We start from the raw sequence: 20,247 nt of genomic DNA on the forward strand, positions 1-20,247 counted from the left end.
CTGATAGGTCGATTCGACCATGTCTGTGTGAGGAACGTGTTTCGGGAAGATCCGTCGCACGTACTTAACTCTGACCTTAGCGTGCACGTACAACTCATTAGCAGAGCTTTGTACAAACAGAGTTGTTATTAATGCAAGTAGTTCAAACAATGATTATCTAAAATGTAGTTTTTTGAATACATTAAGGCATTGTGTAAATCATAATTCCACCAGCCTTTTTGTATTCCCAGTAATCAGCACCATAACAAAAGAAAAAAAAGTTAAACTTTCAACTTGAAATGCATAGATAAGCATAGACAAATAACAGAAAACTGAATGCCCCACCACCTTGTTTTTTGTTCCATCAATGTCCATCAGTTCACACATAATTAGCACTGAATAGGTCACCTTGCCAGTATCTGAAACAGCTTTTATTGAACAGCTAAAAATAAAAAATATTAAATGCAACTCATGAGTACAAGACACACATGCCCGCCCCCCCAAAGCACACGCACACTAGGCCACTTGTACACAGTCACAAATCAAAGTACAAAAGTGGCTGAAAAAAAACAGTTTTTGACAGTCTGCTAAGATATTTTTTCAAGAGTTCAAGTTTTCTCCAACTCAGAGAAACTAACTGTGACATGTGAGCTCTGAAGCTGACTGATCTGCATCTTCAGCTGCATGATTTCTTCCTCCTGCTCTTCAACTTTTCTCTGCAAACCATGGATTACCTGTAGGGGAAAAAACAAGTTGGTAATTGATACAAGAACCTACACAGGTCAAGTGTAATTCCTGGGACAAACCAAACAGTAGTAGTTACACAGTGTAGACATTCTTGACATAAAATTGAAAATATTCCCAAGTATAATCCACATATTCAAGTGTAGCTTTTATATCTGTAATTTAAATCTATTTATTCTAACCCTTACTATTTTATCGTGTGTATTCACATTTTAATTTTACTTCTTTCATTATTTGTTCTTTTTCCTACTCTTGTGTGTCTGAAGGAAATATTTGTTAGGACCACAGCCTGTATAAAAGGTGGGCGGAGCCTCCATGATGTCATTCGTAGGTTTCTGAAAATCTGAAGTGAAGTTCACTGGGAAATTCCCACCATAAGACAGATTGTGCTGTGGTTTCAGTCTGGTCATGCAGCAAAGGTGATTACTTGCTGCTCTGACTGCAGCTTGAAGCTGGATGCTGTGGGAGGACTGTGTTCTTTTTGATGGGGGAGGAGCTTACGCAGTAGCCGCTAACACAGATGAGTAAACAACACATGCATACATGTTACATACCACAAGTCTTCAATAACACCAGAAAAAGTCACTAGATGTGATAGTTGCTTTTTCTTTATATACAGAGTGGTGAGAGGGGTCTGAGAAATCCCTAAATATAGCATCAAAGTGCTAAGTTTTTAGCAGACATCTACAGTGTGCATCGGTGTACTGACAAATGTCTCGCAATTTAATGCATTAATTTTTCTGCAATTAATCATAACAGTGTAAAAAGTGGCACTCTGAGAAATATATCTTTTTTTTGTTATAAAAATAGGGATCTGATACGATGATGCTTGCTGTGGATAATGACAATAAAATTGATTCTATTCTCTTCTGTGGATTAAAAACAAACAAACAAACAAACAAAAAAAAAACAGTTAGATATTGTACTAGTTTTTGAGCATATATGGTTGTCCCAAAGTACCATGTCTTTATTGCAGAAGAGTTCACTCTGTAGGAGCTGATGGGCTGTCGGTCGAACACTTGGTTCTTTACTCGTCAGCTTCATGATGAACTCAGTCAGAACTGGCCATCTGTGGCAGAATGACTCAGGAATTTTCCCCTCTCTCAGGTCCCCAAGGATCCGGACACGCTCCATCTCTGTCCCAAAGGGTTGGAATAGCTCAAGAGCCAGAACGCCAATGCTGTACATGTCTGACTGAGAGAACAACATTGACAATCTGGTTTATTACTATAATTTTGTTTGTCATTTTGTAAAATATCACAGACAAAAGAGGCAAACAATGTTATATCCTAATTATAAAAGTACATTCTTATTAATAATAAAAGTTAATTAATCAATAAACCAAAAATAAATTCTAATATATTTAAAAAGTTTGAATTTATGAAAATTAGGTTGTCGTATCAATATGTTGTATTAATATGGTTACCTTTGAATCATAATGGGTGCCTTTAAGCTGTTCTGGTGCAGCATACACAAATGTGCCAACACCTGAAGTATGTCGGGGATCTGCAAAATGTTCAATAAAAGCCACTCAGAAGCAAATGATGCCATCTACTGGTGATTCTGAGACACACTGTGTTCTTACAAATAAACCTTACCACTGCCAGAAGATGTGGTGCTTTTACTGCCATCAACGATTAAATCACTACAGGCCAAACCAAAGTCCCCAATCCGAACATGGTGGTCGTGACCATGAAGGAAAATGTTCCTTGGCTGAAAAAAGACAAAACAAACAAAAGTTATCAGAAGTAGTTCCATCAATCATTTGGTATACAAATACAGATACCTCAAGTGTTTGCATATAATATACTGCTAAAAAAATAAAGGGAACACTAAAGTTACACGTTGTAGATCTGAATTAATGAAATATTTTTATTAAATACTTTTTTCTTTCCATAGTTGAATGTTCTGACAACAAAATCACAAAAATTATCAATGAAAATCAAATGTATCAACCCATGAGAGTCTGGATTTGGAGTAATACTTAAAATCAAAGTGGAAAAACACCACAGGCAAAACACTTTTATACATTACTGATCTTCAAAAAGCAAAACAGTGCAGTGACACAAACACTGCAGCAAGTAAGTTAACTGCTTTAAAAGAGCGTCACAAGTCCCCACAATTGGCCCCAAGTGCAGCAACAAGTTATCAGTTTTTAACAGGAAGTCTGTACATCAAAGTTAGACCTGCACTTCTTGAGCCCTCCTGTTGACAGCAAGCAACAAAGACCAAACAGAAAAAACAGAAGTAGCTAGTGTGGAAACACCAAACACAGAAGTAGCTCATTTCGATTTTAAGGACATCAAAATGAAATTAATTTGATTGTATAATTGTCTAAATTGTCTCCAAAATGACAGATTTTCAAGAAGGATCCAGGATAACTAGATTCAAAATAAAGAACATTTTCTAAAAGAAGCAGCACAGAAGGCAGCGAGTCTGCAAGACTCAGTCATGACGGAGGAACTCAGGAAACACACAGATAAGAAAGGTAATAACATCAACTTGGAATTCTACGAAGGGATTATAAATGAAGACTTGGAATGCATTGAAAATATGTCAAAGAAGTTTGGGAGCAACTTCCTAATTGAGGTACAAGATCATTTATTTGGAAGAGTTTTCTGGGAGGTAAGTGTAATCATCTTCATTAATTTTAAGATTTAAAATGTGTTCAACCAAAAATCTTTTGTCAGAAAAACAAAATGGACAGAAACACAGAATCTTCATTAAAATCATCACACAAAAGTAAATAACCATAGAGACAGGGAGAAAAAGATGTGTATGCGCCCAGAGACAATCCTACAGTTTATTAAGGCTCATTTACTACATTTATGTACAAAACTAAACTAAAAGACTTTTTTTGTTTTCTCCCGAGGGCTGTGTCAGCTGTCCCCTTCATCTAGCTGCATCTTATACCAGACTAAAGAGCATGCAGAGTTTGCTGTCAGCAGGAGCTAACACTGAGATGAAGTATGAAAAAACATGGCATAAATACATCTCTATACACCATAACTTCATCCTATCAAGGATGTTACATGAATCTGTTTTCTTTTAATTAAAGAAAGAATATTCCCACTAAAATAGTTGAAAACTACTTAAATCTAAGGTTAAATTTATTAAACAAACCATATGTCAAAGTAAGATTGTAATCTATCCAACAAGAACACTTCCTGTTCAAAGTGAAACTGAATACAGCGCTACACGGGTAAATGCTTCCTTTTATCATTGAAAACTGTCCGCACTGCATTTAAATCACCTTTACTGACACAGACTCTGCTACAGGGACAGATCAGGTAAAACTCCACTACACTTGGTGATACCCAGCTGGAGGAAATTAAAGACCCGGGCAAAGCCTGACTCCAAGTTCAGGACAGTTGTGACTGAAGAGCACAGGCATGCAGAGGCCTGTTTACGGCTTCTCTGTGAGCATGGTGCCAATGTCAATGCACAGGTAATGAGCTTTTCACATTTATTTATTTATTTTTTGTCCAAAAAAGATCCCATCGGTGGAAAATAGCGGTTAAAAATTTCAGGTAGAGCATTGTTGGTGTAATAGTAAAATCTTTAGAATGTAATTTATCTCAAAACAGTTTGCCAACTTGGTTTGTGTTTCGTTGGGGTTTTTCTGTAGGTGGAGGATCACAGTCGCCAGACAGTCCTACACATATCAGTACACTACAGGGTCCTGTCTGCTGTCCAGATTCTGACCAGCTATGGTGCTGATGTTAATGCCTTGGACAGCTATGGGAAAACCCCCCTGCATATGGCTGCAGGGATGCTTGATAAGGATATTATCACCAGTTTGATTAGCCAGGGGGCAGACGTCAACATGGTTTGTTTTGTCCTGTTGAAAATACTAAAATCAAGTAAATAATTTGATCTTGAGTTGCACCCTTTCAGTGGGTAATTCAAACATAAAAAGTAACGTAAGAATGATTAATTCAGCTGAAATATCTGCAATAAATGACTACAACTGTGTTTTTTTTTTAAGGGGGTCCAACACTCTGGGAACACTCCTCTGCACCTTGCTGTGATGGCAGTAGCTACGAAGACCACTAAAACTGATGACAACAGTTGCATCATTGAGCTTCTTGAGCAGGGAGCGAAGCCCAACATGATGAACAAAGCTGGACTGACACCATTACAAGAGGCATGCAGCATGAGAAACAAGGAATTGGTGGATGTCCTGCTGAGGCACGGAGGCAATATTAATAAGCTGAGCAAAGCAGGGGAAAACTGCTTGTTCCTGTTCCTGAACCACAGACCCAAAATACAAAATAGCTCTCTGCTGATGAAACTCCTCAGCTTGACCTCCCCACTTACAATCTTTAACCAGAACGGCTGCTTGCCTTTAACCTTGACAGAACCACGTTTCTTCAAACAGAGAGACCAATTACTCAGACTCACTCAGCAGCCGAAGAGACTTAAGGATATTTGCAAGCGTGACATTTATCTGAAATATGTAGGATGCAGGAATGAGGAATTGAGGAAAGTCCTGCCTGAGATGCTGTATGACTTTGTCTTCAACCACTGGGAGAGTCAACACATCACTTTCATGGAAGATTGTGAACAAGACTTTTTGAAATCATCTATGTGATGTAACAAATAACTAGCACGTGTTTAATTCCTGTTGCAAACTCTAAAGACGTCCCATATTTTAAAACCTCAAACTGATCAAATAAAAATCAACAAACCTTACCTTTAAGTCTCTGTGCATGATTCCTCTTGAGTGGATGTACTCAACTCCTTCAAGTATGTGTCTCACCAAGCTGAGTGTTTGTTCACCATCAACACAATCATACGGACCTGAAAATATCCAATACACGTATTAGTACGAAAAAAAGTACTGAACTGTAAATAATGAGAAACTGATACCAAATCTGAAAATGCAGTTTCCACTTTGACAAAATTACAGTGCAAACGTGCGTAAAAAGTGTAAAATAATTACAACCTTGGATCTGCTGTTCTTTGGGCCTGGTATTCCTTTCACAGATCCAATCCTTTAGTGAGCGCTCACAGAGCTGCATCTGGATATAGAGCATTAGGTGGAACTGTACCTGCACATGAAAAGGATCCACAAATGAAAGGTTTACGTATTACATCCAAAAACATGGTGCACTTTTTAAATTCCAGTATGCATTAAAACATGATACTTATGCAAAGTATTCAGATTTCAGAAAACCTTATGAAGCGCATACCTCTTTAGATGGCCTTTTTGTACGTTTTTCAGCCCAGTGCTGACACTCATTGTCGATGCAAGAGTTATTGTTCAGTTCAACGCTGCCTTTGCTTGACTCCTCCTCTAAGAGGGCTGAATTGTCCAAGTCCATAGCAGGACATTTAGAGCTTTTCACTGTTCCTCGCTGTCCCAGAAACACACAAGGGACATAGTTCTCTGGGATGCGGCGCATTGTTTTGGGACAGACTACCTGTCCCTCCTGGGCTGAAACTAAGGCTTTCACAGGCTGGGTCACTGGTGAAGGTGCTTTGGCACTTGAAGCAGCATCCTCTGGTGTTTGATTGAAGCTTTGGAAAACTATAGAGGAGCTAGCACTACTGTTGTCAAGGCTTTCAGAACTGTAAATAAATGAGATGGATTTAGCATTGCATACATGCACCTTGCCTAAGGAAAGCTGCAGGCTAAACCCTGGCTAATGCTTGGAAATGGTGGAAACTTCTTTAATGACACAAGGCCTACCTCTCTTGTTGTCCAGGAGATTCAAGAGCTGGAAGGAGCGACTCAGGATCTGAAACAAAGATGGCTTATTTACAGCACGGTAATCATTTACATATTTCTAAAGGGTCATTAATTTCAGTCCAGTAGTTAACACTTACATGCCACTGGCTGAACATGTTCCATCCATGCTGTGTGATAACCCACAACATTAACATGTTGCAAGCTGGACAACACTTTTACTTCCCTAAGAACCTACAGTATATAAAATTCTTCAATTAGTTCAAATGTATGTCGGAACAGTGCTTGGATATTACTCCAGAAATCTGCAATGGCTTACCTTCATACAGTCTTCCTTTGAGACTTTTTTGATGAGAATTTTCTTCACTGCATAAAGCTGTCCATCTAGTTTGTTCATAACCTACAAAATTATTTCAAAGAAACCACAATGAACTCAAACCTACTACTTCAGAGAGTTTCTAAAGAATAAAGAAAAAAGTATGGCACAAGAGTAAAGTACCTTGAAAACATTTCCATATGATCCCTTCCCAAGCCTACAGATTTCTTCAAATTCACTGAGATACCGTGATGCCTGTGCTTGAAACAGTCCCTCCTTCGGTCTGTGGAAAGAAAAAATATGTTTTATGATCCAATTAAAAGTTCTTTGGAAGCAACACAACATAAATGCTACTATAAAACACTTTACCGAACAGCAGGATTAAGTATGTTTGTGCTGAGACGTTGGCCCTGCATAAGAAAAGGATTGATCAGATAATGAAGATTAAAAAATACAAAAGTTAGATTGATGTGGTGTGTAGCAGTGAGATATACAGTTACCTGTTGGTACAATGAGGAGCTTGCAGCATTAAGTAGCTCAGTGAAGGCTCGGTTGTGTTGGAGTCTAACGGTGCTGAATTCATCACTTATGGCCAAGGGGGACAGGAGGTTCATGGCAGCTAAACGCTGGCCAATGACTAAAATGAGAGTATCAAAATAATTACAGTTCAACAGGGTGACATGATGCTAGACTAAGATATATTTAAAGGGTTCAAACAAGGTTTCACTTTTGAGTTAATACCTTTAAACAGCATACGTGAACGTGCTGGATTGGTTTCATACACACAGCACAGATGTTCTAGCAAAGACCCAAGGAGAAGGTGGTTAGGGATTGCAGATGCAAACTCCTGGATGGATGGATAATGCCTACCAGCCATCAACACCTCACGGTTATTTTCCGAGTCTGAAGCTGCACATACAAAAGGAAAACACAGAATGTAAGAGGAGAAGCTTGTCTCTTTGTTTTGTAGTTTTTAAAAGACTCAAACAGAATATTCCCAATAAAAATAATACATCTTCAGTTTGAAGACATGTACATTACCTTCTTCAATAACCTTTGCAATAATTTCCACAATGTTCTTTTCTCCTAGGTCCATTTTGAAGTATGAAAACCCTTTTGGTGGGCTAAAAAGAACTCTAAGCTACACTAATGATTTTTTTACTTGAGCTCCAAGACAAGAAATGAACTCATCTTTATACGTAAGGGGTGTGCACAACAGTAGTGCTTATCTGCCATGTCCAGCGGAGACAAGCCCCCTCCACCTACTGCAAACCAAGTTGAGAAGAGACGTACACTGTGCCAAAACAAGAGGGAGGGGCCTTCGAAGTTCCTCATAATTCACTGTCAGTCCTCATATTGCAAGGTCTGTGGGGGGGTCACATCTTGTCTAGTTATGAGACATGATTTTGATGTTGAACCGATTTTATCGTTTGCACCTGGCTGATGATAAGAGTCATAAATGCCACATTAGTATTCGCCCAAACCTTACTTTTGTGCCAGTTTTATAGCACAGAAGATCTTCCAAATATAAATATAATATTTCCAGTTTTTATGAATTTCTGGTTGAGCATGATTACTTTGTAAAAAAGGGACTGCAACAGCACTTTAAAAGTTATCTATAAATCTGACTGAAACTACTAGAACTTTATTTGGACTACAAGAAAAGGCTCAGTAAAATTGTTAACTTGTTATTAACCTTTCCTCAGTTACATTAATCTAGCAGATGCTTTTATCCACAGTGACTTCAAATGAATATTACAGACAGGGACAACGTGAGTTAGTCACTTGGGCAAAGATACTTCAACATGTAGAGCGAGAAGTTGTAAATCAAGCACACAGTCTTTCAAATGAAGGGTGACACCTGAGTTACAAGCCTTTAAGTTAGCAAAAGAACCAATAGAAACAAACCACATCATGAAATTCTCGCTAACAGTGATAATGATAATAATAACACACATTACACCAGACAGGGATGACCTGTCACATTTTCTCTGCCTTTGTTTACCCAATTAGAAAATTAATTCATTCATTCATTTTCCATCACCAAGTGGTCAGTTTTAATTTAAATTAGATTTAAAACACATAAATATAAATAAAAGTTAAAAAAAAAAAAAAAATCTCTTAATTGAAATTTATGCAAAAAAAAAAAAAAAAAACAAAAAAAAAAAACCAGACAAACATTTATTGAACATAAATATTAAACGTTTATGATGTCCAGATCAATATTATAATACCCCATGAAATCTATGAAACATTGTTGCAATATTTAGTTTATGTCTGTCTAAAATCTTAAGCTGATCTTGCAAGAGTAATGTGTTTTTGTTTGATTTGCTAGTCTCAGAGTTTACCTAAGTGTACAAAGTACTGTCCCAAACAACAATGAACATGCACAGACATGTTCACGGCTCTGCATTAGTGAGAACAGAAAGCAGATATTCTCTACCAACCTTTATCAATCTGAGAGTTAAAGTCGAGATGGTGCATTGAAGACATAGACTGTGTATAAAGAGGTATTTCATATACGGTGTATGATTGAAGATAGCTTACCTAATGACCTGACCGACTAGCGTAGATGCTAATTTCTATCGCGAGATTTGAGAAAACTGTACCAATCAACACTTTCTATATTTTTCTCAACGTGTAAAATTAATGTCGCACAAAGAGGGCTACAGTAAGGCTCATTATATTTTATATAATATTAAAACAATAATTTAACAACTAAAACTTCTTACTATCAAAGTGGACTTCTTCGTCCTCCTCGCTGGCCAAACTTAACAAGCTAGCGTCAATCTTCTGGTTCCTGACAGGTTTCAGGCTGCGGCGGACCAACAGGCTGCTGCTGCTGCTGCCAGAACATTCCTCGGAGCACATGATCCCGTTGGTGGATGTTGAACTGAACATTTTTATTATTCTAAATTTAAATAGATTGGCTAAGAGAAAATTACAGCTACCCCATGTTTGTTGTGAGATGCGCCCTACTGTTCGGTAACCTCAGGTTGTCAACATCTTCATGACTATTAACTGATCACGAAGAAACACTTTCTCATAAAAGTCCCTCGCGATCCCCCATGTCAACGGTCGGCCATGAGTCAAGTATAGTCTATGAACAGGGACCGTCGCGTAGCGTCCGTGCTGAAAAATAAAGAATAACTTTTATAGAAAGTTTTTTTCCGCAAAAATAAAATATTAAAGTGTTTGTTATTTTTGCTTTGGTAAAAATATTGCTACACAGGTTCAAAGGTTTGAGAATGCGAGGTCAAGAATAGATTTTATTTTTCGCTTTTTACTTTTGTGGCAAATGTACATGAGCCCTAACATCCAAACGTCCGCTTGGCCCTGTGATGAAATACTTAATAATTTTTAAACAATTTTTTTTAAGACTAATGACATTGGTTAATGATCCAATGTTTGTCATATAAAAATAATAATTTTATGAGTTTGTCTCTGTCTGACTTTTTCACTTTTTTTTTCATGAATGCGCATTTTGTACGCAAGTGTAAATCTCGCGAGCAATGTGCTGTAGCCGCGCGGGACAGTCTCACTTTACTGTTTACAACGTGCTATGTTGGATAGTTAAATGAAATAAAATAACTTAATTTGACTATAATGGTTAGTTAGCAAGTATGTCCTTCTATACCTGATAGGGTGACATATCAAGCTGTGAGGACACCGTTACTCTGAAGATGTCTGATAATTGGTAAGCTATCCAGTAGACTTTTTATTTAACTTGGCTTGAGATTGATTGTTTTGTTTGTGCACCGTCCATGCAAATATGCCGAAGTGAATATTTATGACGTTGTTGGCTCTTACATTTGCCTATTCACTTGAACCGCGGCCTTACTTTAAAAGAAGAAAAATTATTTAATTAATTAAATAAGAAGAAAGCAACATTCATTGTGACCCCTGAAGTGTATGAAACCTGTTGAAAGTCTTCCATGTATATATATATATATATATGTATATATATATATACATGTGTATATATATATATATATATATATATATATATATATATATATATATATATACATGTGTGTATATATATATATATATACATGTGTGTATATATATATATATATATATACATGTGTGTATATATATATATATATATACATGTGTGTATATATATATATATATATACATGTGTGTATATATATATATATATATATACATGTGTGTATATATATATATATATATATACATGTGTGTATATATATATATATATATATATACATGTGTGTATATATATATATATATATATATATATACATGTGTATATATATATATATATATATATATACATGTGTATATATATATATATATATATATATACATGTGTATATATATATATATATATATATATACATGTGTATATATATATATATATATATATATATATACATGTGTGTGTATATATATATATATACATGTGTATATATATATATATATATGTATATATATATATATATATATGTATATGTGTAAATGTAAACATTTTTTTCCCCACCTTTAGTATCATTAACTCACTAGGTCCCAATATGTAGCTTTTACCACGCATAAAACACATGATTTTTCCAGCATCACTGAGTTGGTTTTGTTTGTTGCTTCAGCCTTGAACCTGCCGGAGCCATAAAAGCCATTGATAAACACTCAGTGCATCAAATCTGCTCAGGACAAGTGGTGCTAAGTTTAGCCACTGCTGTCAAAGAGCTGGTAGAGAACAGCATTGATGCAGGAGCCACCAGCATTGGTAAGTAGAGAAGAAGCAGTTCTCTTCTTTTTCTTAACTGACTGTAAACCTTTTATCTGCTAATGCCTGAAGGAAAATAATTCAACATTTGAATGCTTGTCATTTGTGTTGTTCTCAAAATCACATTGTTTTGTTCCTCAGATGTCAAACTAAAGGAGTGTGGAGTTGAACAACTGGAAGTGTCAGACAATGGCAAAGGTGTCGAGGAGGCTAATTTTGAAGGACTGAGTATGTGTCCGTTTTCTATTTCCAATGATTATATATGGGACTGATTTAAATTATTTTAAGTGTCATCCCTTCCATCCGTTCCGCAGCACTGAAACATCACACATCAAAGTTAAGGGATTTTTCGGATCTCATCCATGTGGAGACATTTGGCTTCCGGGGTGAAGCCCTAAGCTCTTTATGTGCTTTGAGGTAACTTCTTTTCTTTCCACATTTACTTCCATGTAAAATTCTATTATTTTTCAACTCATCAGCTAAACTGTACTCTGATTTCTTGTTGCAGTGACTTGAGTGTGATTACGTGTCATGAATCCAGTCAGGTAGGCGCTAAACTGGTGTTTGACCAGAAAGGCCATCTTGTGCAACAGTCGCCTCATCCACGACAGCAAGGAACAACAGTAACCCTGCAGCAGCTCTTCTACACCCTGCCTGTTCGACACAAGGAGTTCCAACGCAATATTAAGAAGGTCAAACGTTGAATGATATAAATGCTCCATTTGTATTTCTTATGAAAGATATTTATTTTGCACTATTGACAATCACTTTATTTTCTTCTCTTCTTCAACTAATTTCTGTAAGCATAATTCTATCAATTATAAAGGTGGTGGAATTCTTTGGACATCAAGGGTTCAGATTGAATAATGACTTGTATAGCTGCAATATTTACTTATTAGTAATACACGTTTCTTCTCAATCCAGTTTCTTCATTTTGTTATTGGCTTTTTAACCCTCTTGACTGACTGCTTAGTACGTGAAAGCTTTATAAGAAATGTGGAGACTTGACTGCAAGGTTACATTTGATAGCATAGTTTGAAAAAAATTGAAAAATAACCAACTGGGAAAGAAAAGTGTTCCTGCAGCAGTTGTGGACTGGCTGGATGTTTCATTTCTGCTTTCCTAACTTCTCCTTTTCATTTGATCAAGATGACCCTGTGAATTCAACATTTTTTTTACTTTCGTAAGTCAATTCAGAAATTCTTCACATGTTTTCTGCATATTGATGCATGAAAGGTTTGATTTTTTCCCACCCCTGACTACAGTAGTTATGGAGTATGACCAAAGTGTCTAAAGAATTAAAAACATCATATTACTGCAGCTACATTGCTAAAGAGTTGGGGAAAAGGTTGTTGTTTTTTTTAAAAAATTGTTTGGATCTACTATAATTAAAAATACAATTTAAAAACATGCAGGCTTTTTTTTTTTCCCCACTCTTGTCCTCAGGCTTCCCTTTCAGTATTTCTGATTCTGTCCTGGTTCAGAGCAAACATTTAGATGAACACATCAGTATTATTTGACTTAAGAACCTGCTCCTACTGTTCATTAGGATTCTTTTTTTGTGTTTTTACTGAATCTGGGCTGTTTTGTGCCAAAGAGGAAGCAAGTCAGGATTCTGAGGCCTAATATTTCTGCATATTAGGCCGTGGTGTTATCGCTCATCAAGACTACTCTTGGAGTGAATCTGAGACTTGATTTGTTTAGTTAGTGTAGCTTGTGATGGAAAGTTGAAAATACTTTTACTATTTAGGCAATACCAGCGATTAAAATTATTTGATCCTGATTTTGTTTCTTTTTTCTTTCTGTTACCTGCTATAGAGGTTGTCATTATTCATTGTAGTTTTTAGTGATAACTCCTTTTCCTCTAATCTTTCATCATAGTTTGTCTGGCAAGTCATTTCCAATGGGAGGCATGATGCTGACATGTGGAAACAAAAAGGGTTTGCTAGTTGCGGTGTTTACAAAGAATTTAACAACCATGTTTTTGCATATAGACCAGCCATTGATCACAAATGCAACAAATGATGCTCACTGAGCTCACTTTTTTAACTATGTTATTGCAGATGCATTTGCAGAGGATGCATTGAATTTTTGCATTTTGAGCAGCAATCAATTTATTGCACAGGGCTGTATTCCTGTTGTACTGGCTGTACTCACTATTTTAAACATTTGGCGAGAATGTTATTTTAAATTTTATAGAAGTTTCTTCTTTTAGAACATTGTTTCAATTTCTATCTTCTGGAAATTGCATACATTTTTTTTCATTCCATATCTTGAATTTGCTTTAGTTATCAGTATCTTAGTAATTTATTGATGTAATTTTTTTCTCAAATTCCAAATACTTTATTGTTCTGTCTCCAGGAATATGCCAAAATGATACACGTCCTGCAGGCCTACTGTATCATCTCCACAGGAGTACGCATTACCTGCTCCAACCAAAACGGGCAGGGAAAGCGCAGCACCGTCCTCAGCACCAGCGGAAGCCAAACCATGAGAGACAACATCGGGGCTATATTTGGACCAAAACAGGTTGGAACATCTTTAGCAAAATTTTCTTGATCTTACAGAATTAATTAATTCATTTTTTCTTTATCATTTCCACATTGTTTCCTCTAATTTTGCTTTAAGATGTTGTTTTTATTTTGTTCATGTGATTCTTCTGTGCTGCAGCTCCAGAGTCTTCTACCTTTTCAGCAAATGTCTCCTTCAGAAAATGTCATTGAGGAATATGGGATTAAGGATGCTGATTTACCCAAACAACTTTTTTCGTAAGTGCCACGATCTCATTTATGCAATGTTTTCCATCTTTACACAGAGTATCTTTTTTGTATTTTTTGTTTAATTAAACAAAAGGAAACCCCTGTTTTGGTAGCATCACAGGGTTTGTGTCTCGGGGGGACCACAGTGTTGGGCGTAGCGCCACAGACAGGCAGTTCTTTTTCATTAACAACCGGCCATGTGACCCCCATAAGGTATATCATGTTAGATGATGCTTGTTGAGTTAGACTGGTTTCCACCTCACCTCTTCTTTTTGCCACCTTGCAGGTTACCAAACTTGTGAATGAAGTTTACCACATGTATAACAGACATCAGTATCCATTTGTTGCTTTGAACATAGCTGTTGCTTCAGGTGAGAAAACTGCTGTGAACCGAAGTTTTATTTCCTAAAAAGATCTTGATTCTCTGTCCTATGTGAGTATTTATGATTTCTTTTCAGAGTGTGTGGATGTGAATGTAACCCCAGACAAACGGCAGATTTTCCTTCAGGAGGAGAAACTCTTGTTGGCTATTCTGAAGACTTCTCTCATCGCTATGTATGAGGCAGGAGTCAATAAGATCAGCTTGAACTTTACAGCTACATCCAGTAAGAACCTGTCTTTATATAATTTACTCATAATTTTTTTATTTTTATTCTAATTGTATTGTGTTGACTGCTTTGTCTTTCCATTTGTTTCTAGACGAATTATGTTGGTCTGAACCAGTTGCCCGGTCTAATGAGAGTCAGGGGGAACCAGAAGACGGTCAAACAGTGAGTCTAAACCCAAAATCATCAATGAACCTGGCCGCCCTGAAAGCTGCCTTTTCAAATCACACCAGCGCCAACAAATCAAGAACTGAAAAAGCTTCCAGCAGCGGCCCAACACAGAAAACACTGCAGAGCTTTTTTAAGGACTCTGTGAAAGCTTCTGTCTGCAGTCCAAGTGTGAATTCTCCTTCAAAACCCACAAGAGAGATGACTAAATGCTCACCAGCAGGAAAGTCTGTGCTGGACAGTTTTAGGTATGGGAAGATGTCATGCAGTGATGCAGATTCTGAGAAAGACGGTGCTGTTTCCAGTTGTGACTTTATAACAGAAACACAGAGTTCTGGTCTGGAGTCCACCTCTCCTGAAGTAGTTACAGACAGCAGCAGTGTAAAAGATGGATCACTCATAGAGACATCACACAATAGTGACCCAGTTCCTGAAAGCCTAGAATTGCAGAATAATGTGTTCTTATCTAATGAGGACTCTCCTGTGAGCCCAAAAGCTAAAAGAGCCAGAGTAGAGAAACCAGATATCTCTTCAGAACAACAATCCAACACATTTACAAAGCACATTGATAAATATTCTTCAATGCTGGATGCCCCCGTCTGCCTGAAGAAGAGAACAGCACATTTGACGTTTTCTTTACAAGAGCTGACAGGAAACATGAGGAGATTGCAGAAGCAGCAGAAACAGAGAGCCAGCGAAGAGCTGCGATTCAGACGCTTCAGGGCCAAGATCAACCCTGGAGAAAACCAAAGTGCAGAGGAAGAGCTCAAGAAAGAAATCAAGTAGGTTTCCCTATGTAACTATGGCTGACTGGACTTGGTAGTATTAGTGTTTTATTTCCACTGTAAATTATCTTTCTTTAACTCTTTCAGCAAAGAAATGTTTAAAGAAATGGAGATCATCGGTCAGTTTAACTTGGGTTTCATCATCACCAAGCTGAACTCGGACATCTTCATAATTGACCAGCATGCCACAGATGAGAAATACAACTTTGAGATGCTACAGCAGCACAATGTGCTCCAAGGACAGAAACTCATTGTGTATGAACATGAATCTGTAGTTAACACCTTGCTTTTGCATAAAAAGACTGCGTCTTTGTTTTACTTGTGTTTTTCTTTTGTGATTGCAGCCCGCAGAAACTTCACCTCACTGCAATTAATGAGAACGTACTCTTGGAGAACATTGAGATTTTCCAAAAGAATGGCTTTGAGTTTGTGGTTGATGAGGATGGTATGAGATGGAAGATGAGCACATTGTTGCTCTGTAGCTCAATACAATTCTTTTCCATGCTTGACGGTATGAGTTCTGACTTTTCTTTACGTTGCAGCTCAAGTAATGGAGAGAGTTAAGCTGGTCTCATTGCCCACCAGTAAAAACTGGACATTTGGTCCTGCAGACATTGAGGAGCTGATCTTCATGTTGACTGACAGCCCAGGCGTCATGTGCCGCCCATCTAGAGTCAGACAGATGTTCGCCTCAAGAGCTTGTCGCAAATCTGTGAGTTGCTACTAGTCTTTAAATGTTCTTTTTTTTCTTTCTTTTTTTTAATTTAATCTAAATCAACACATAATAGAAGATCTCACAGTATTTTTTCCCTGCAGCTAGTTTCTTTTCCTTTACATTAAATGCACATTTTATACATACAAATATTTTTTCCCTCATGAATTCTGAGCACAATGACATTAACCCTTAAATTCCACTTGTGCTTTATTATAATCACTTTTTTGTATTTGCTGAATGTTTCTTGTAACTTAAATATTGCTTGCAATACTAACTATTTGAAAGTGAAAAGTAAACATCTGCAAATCTTAACTTGCGATATCTCAGGTCATTAAAATAGTGATAAAATTAGTGGAAACAAAAGGCTGTATGTCTTGTGATTAAAACGTACAAGAAAATTTAGCATGTTAATGGCAGTGTGTGGTTTTTGCTAATTGTTAAACACCAAGTAAAAAGGATTGCAATAATCCATTAATTTTTTCCCAGTTTTATCATACACAAATTTACTAGCATTTCTATATTTCTTTAGAATTGCTTCTGGAATGAGTTTCTAATGATGTGTTTTCAGGTGATGATCGGCACTGCTCTGAGTGTAAGTGAGATGAAGAAGCTTGTGTTTCACATGGGTGAGATCGAGCATCCATGGAACTGTCCTCATGGCAGGCCGACCATGCGGCATCTTGCTAACTTGGACATCATCTTGCAAGACTGACAAAAAGAACCTGTCTGAATATTTCACTGGACTGATAACACTGAAATATATCTCCACACCAGTTCTGTTCTAGTAAACATCATTTCAGTATTTTATTTTGTTTTTCTTTTGTTATCTTTGGTTACATGTTATCTGTGGTATTTAATGTTTTTGTTATAATCTGTGTTGATATGTTCAGGTTTTATTAAATTTTCACCTTTTTAAAAAAAATTTAAATAAATGGTGAATTCAATAATATGTTCAAATGTCAAAGCACCAATTTTGTTTTCTGCTAAACTGAGTCAGTACAGGAAGTTATGTTGTTTTTCTTTTTAGTTGTGAAAAGAAAAAAAGTGGATTTAGGCTATTATCTTACTACAGTATGTTAAATTAAACGATATAAAATTCAGTTATTGGAAGTTAGAGGATGCTCAGTTTACGAGAAAAAAAAACACTACTCGGTCAAAATATTTGTATTGGCATGAGTTATGCAGTTACATCTGCACAGTTAATGTAGCTCAATATCAGTTAATTAAAAGAAATTATGGAATTGTACAAATAAGTATTAAATTTTAATTGATTAGAATAATTTTCTTTTGTTCTAAGAAACTGATATCCAGATTTATTTGAAGGGTTTTATAATGGGGCTTATTATTGGCAGCTTGTTTCTTTTATGTTCCTCAACCATCTTTATGGAATATTTCATTCAAATGGCAAGGTAAGTTTATGTGTAGCACAATTCAAGAACTGTGTGATTCAGAGTGCTTTACAGATACATTAAAACATTAGAAAATAAGCTTAATTTAAAATCAAAACAAGGCTGGTTTATTTGTATAGCACCTTTCAAGTACAAGACACTTAAAAGTACTTTATATGAAGCATTAAAAGCATTACAGATGGTGAAAAAAAAGCATACAAGACAACACAAATAGCAAAATCTACAAATTATATTGAATTTATTTATTTTTTAAAAAAAAAGCAAGAAAATGAACTGACATGAGATATAAATTATTAAAAGTCACAATGCCAGCTTAAGAGAAAACTGCAGATTTGGACTTAAAATAAATATGCAAGGCAATTTTATTTGTATTTCATGTATACTAGTCAAAAGTTTAGACAAAATTTTCTGTTAAATCCAATAGTGTACAAGACACTTAAAAATGCCTTACATTAACATTAAGAGCGTTAAAGATGTCACAAAGAAAGCATTAAACGGTAGTAAAAGAGAAATAAATAGCAAAAATCAATGTAATTATTTAATGCAAGATAAGTTAAAAGGGTATTTTTCATGTATAGACTTATGAGTAAAAAAAAAAAGTTTTTAAACTGGATTTAAAATATTTTATATTTCGAGAAATATTAATCTTCACTGCCAGTTTATTCCACGTATTTGCAGCAAAATGTCTAAATGCTGCTTCTCCGTGTTTGGTCGTAACTAGTTGACCTGAGTCTTTGACCAGGTCAACCAGCTTTCCTTGGTTTATATTGTCTGAAAATACCACAGATTTATGCTGTAGCTAAACTGTTCTGGGTTTTTTGTTTTTTGTTTTTTTTAAATGCCCCGTGACTGCCTGGAAGCCAGTGTGAAGATTTTAAAACTGCTGTGATGTGTTCAGATCTTTTAGTCTTAGTTAAAGCTTTAACAGAAGCATTCTGGATGAGCTACAGATTCTTACAAAGTTACAGAATCTTACAGATTCTTATAAAGTTGAATTTACAAAAGTAGTTTCAAATTCTGCTGTGGAAATTTATTCATATTTTGTCGTCAAATTTAATAAAAATATAAAGTTTTTAATGTCTTATTTTCAGTGACTATACGTGCCTTTCATGTTTTGTTTGTTTGTTTTTAATGATAATGATTTCTGCACTGCATAGCTTGTTTACACAATGTCCTATTTTTGGCTCGATAAGGCTACCATAGTTTTAAGTGCGCTTCATCGTTACCATGGAAACGTTTCTGCTTCTATTTTTTGGGGGGTCAAAAACACGACGAGAGAAATGACCGAAGGTATTGCTACGGCCAAAAATCAGTCAACAGTAGGTCATTGGGAACATGATGAAACGGAACCGCGACGGACACAGAAGCCACTTACAGCGGGAGACAGAAAAAATACAAAGTTAGTGATGAGGTCGGCAGACGTGGACATGAACAGTTTCAAGCTTGATGTTTTGTTCCTGAATATACTGAGGTAATTCCCGGGTAATTCTTATAATATCATTGAGCTAGATATTAATAAAATACAGCTAAATGCAATGACAAATATTTAAAAAAAAAAACCTACCCATATCTGAATTGTACATGTTGATTTGTCACTGATTAACAGATATGAAGGGGAAGCCTGTGAAGGGCACTTTCATGGAGAGGGTGTTGCTTGTTTGGAGGGAGGCCATACATACAAGGTACAACTGTTTTAGGAAAGAAGACACGCTTGAAAAATGTATTCAATTTTCTCCACTGCAAAAAGAAACTTAAAAATGTAATGTTTCTAAGTTGTATAAGTAAACAGCTGTGTTGAAAGGCTGCATGTTCAAAAATGTGTTTCTCTTACTTCAGCCAGTTATTGTCCTGCTGCACAATACAAAGATAAATGCTTAACTTTATGTCACACAAAATTGCTTCTTTTTTGTATAGGGAATGTTTTCTAAAGGATTCATGGATGGACATGGTGTCTTCACAATTGCAAATGGCCTGAAATATGAGGTAGGATATGATATGATATTGTGATGTCATTGGACTTATATTATATTGAGTATGTGTTAATTACTTTATAAAATCTATATATTTTGTATAGATTATTGGGTTGTTTGTTTTTTACCTAATAGGGAGAATTTGTGTGCAACAAGATAATGGGCCAGGGCACCTACACCTGGCCAGATGGCAGCACCTATACGGGAGAAGTCAACAATGGTATAAGGCATGGGCTAGGAACTTACAAATGTGCCCAAAACAGTTTACTATACAGTGGTCAGTGGCATATGGGTAAATGGCATGGAAAGGTACGTTACATTAGGTATTTTTAATTTCTTTAAATTCAGGTATGAG

At 36.2% G+C, this 20,247-nt stretch overlaps 4 protein-coding genes across 11 annotated transcripts in view; 3 read left to right on the forward strand and 1 right to left on the reverse strand.

The window, feature by feature from the left end:
• Nucleotides 1-388: 388 nt before the first annotated feature.
• On the reverse strand, nucleotides 389-9,809 carry eif2ak1 (eukaryotic translation initiation factor 2-alpha kinase 1). 8 transcript variants are annotated; one of them, XM_079261506.1, is made up of 16 exons: nucleotides 9,464-9,558; nucleotides 7,773-8,171; nucleotides 7,473-7,640; nucleotides 7,232-7,368; nucleotides 7,101-7,141; nucleotides 6,915-7,014; nucleotides 6,735-6,815; nucleotides 6,556-6,649; nucleotides 6,419-6,467; nucleotides 5,919-6,297; nucleotides 5,672-5,777; nucleotides 5,420-5,526; nucleotides 2,322-2,436; nucleotides 2,150-2,229; nucleotides 1,684-1,917; nucleotides 389-713 (listed from the first exon to the last, which is right to left on the reverse strand). In XM_079261506.1, the coding sequence occupies exons 2-16, from the start codon at nucleotides 7,825-7,827 to the stop codon at nucleotides 588-590; spliced, it is 1,872 nt and encodes a 623-aa protein (XP_079117632.1). In that variant the 5' UTR covers nucleotides 7,828-8,171; nucleotides 9,464-9,558; the 3' UTR covers nucleotides 389-587. The 8 variants fall into 8 exon arrangements, with proteins under 8 accessions (XP_079117632.1, XP_079117637.1, XP_079117634.1 ...); XM_079261511.1 differs by lacking the exon at nucleotides 9,464-9,558 and having other exon boundaries at nucleotides 7,473-7,529; nucleotides 7,615-7,640; nucleotides 7,773-8,773; XM_079261508.1 differs by lacking the exon at nucleotides 9,464-9,558 and having other exon boundaries at nucleotides 7,473-7,529; nucleotides 7,602-7,640; nucleotides 7,773-8,773.
• On the forward strand, nucleotides 3,175-5,317 carry LOC306771811 (ankyrin repeat domain-containing protein 61-like; the record flags this gene model as incomplete). The annotated part of the gene is made up of 5 exons (XM_079261131.1): nucleotides 3,175-3,312; nucleotides 3,596-3,690; nucleotides 4,003-4,171; nucleotides 4,352-4,552; nucleotides 4,712-5,317. 5 exons carry the CDS (start codon nucleotides 3,175-3,177, stop codon nucleotides 5,315-5,317), a joined length of 1,209 nt encoding a protein of 402 aa, XP_079117257.1.
• A 494-nt stretch (nucleotides 9,810-10,303) lies between the features above and the next one.
• Nucleotides 10,304-17,225, forward strand: pms2 (PMS1 homolog 2, mismatch repair system component; the record flags this gene model as incomplete). Its single annotated transcript, XM_079260963.1, has 15 exons — nucleotides 10,304-10,428; nucleotides 11,342-11,481; nucleotides 11,623-11,709; nucleotides 11,796-11,898; nucleotides 11,990-12,173; nucleotides 13,843-14,010; nucleotides 14,152-14,249; nucleotides 14,354-14,453; nucleotides 14,527-14,611; nucleotides 14,699-14,845; nucleotides 14,940-15,795; nucleotides 15,886-16,053; nucleotides 16,143-16,243; nucleotides 16,341-16,510; nucleotides 17,082-17,225. The coding sequence occupies exons 1-15, from the start codon at nucleotides 10,415-10,417 to the stop codon at nucleotides 17,223-17,225; spliced, it is 2,565 nt and encodes an 854-aa protein (XP_079117089.1). The 5' UTR covers nucleotides 10,304-10,414.
• A 2,103-nt stretch (nucleotides 17,226-19,328) lies between these two features.
• Nucleotides 19,329-20,247, forward strand: part of rsph10b (radial spoke head 10 homolog B) — a gene marked incomplete at both ends in the record, with an annotated part of 5,577 nt that continues 4,658 nt past the window's right edge. Inside the window, 4 exons of the mRNA XM_079260600.1 lie at nucleotides 19,329-19,393; nucleotides 19,529-19,604; nucleotides 19,837-19,905; nucleotides 20,028-20,201. Of these exons, the coding sequence (XP_079116726.1) occupies nucleotides 19,329-19,393; nucleotides 19,529-19,604; nucleotides 19,837-19,905; nucleotides 20,028-20,201 (384 nt within the window). The remainder of the gene's footprint in view (nucleotides 19,394-19,528; nucleotides 19,605-19,836; nucleotides 19,906-20,027; nucleotides 20,202-20,247) is intronic.

Source organism: Telmatherina bonti (genome assembly GCF_933228915.1).
Source record: "Telmatherina bonti genome assembly, chromosome: 21".
NCBI classification, from domain to species: Eukaryota; Metazoa; Chordata; class Actinopteri; order Atheriniformes; family Telmatherinidae; genus Telmatherina; species Telmatherina bonti.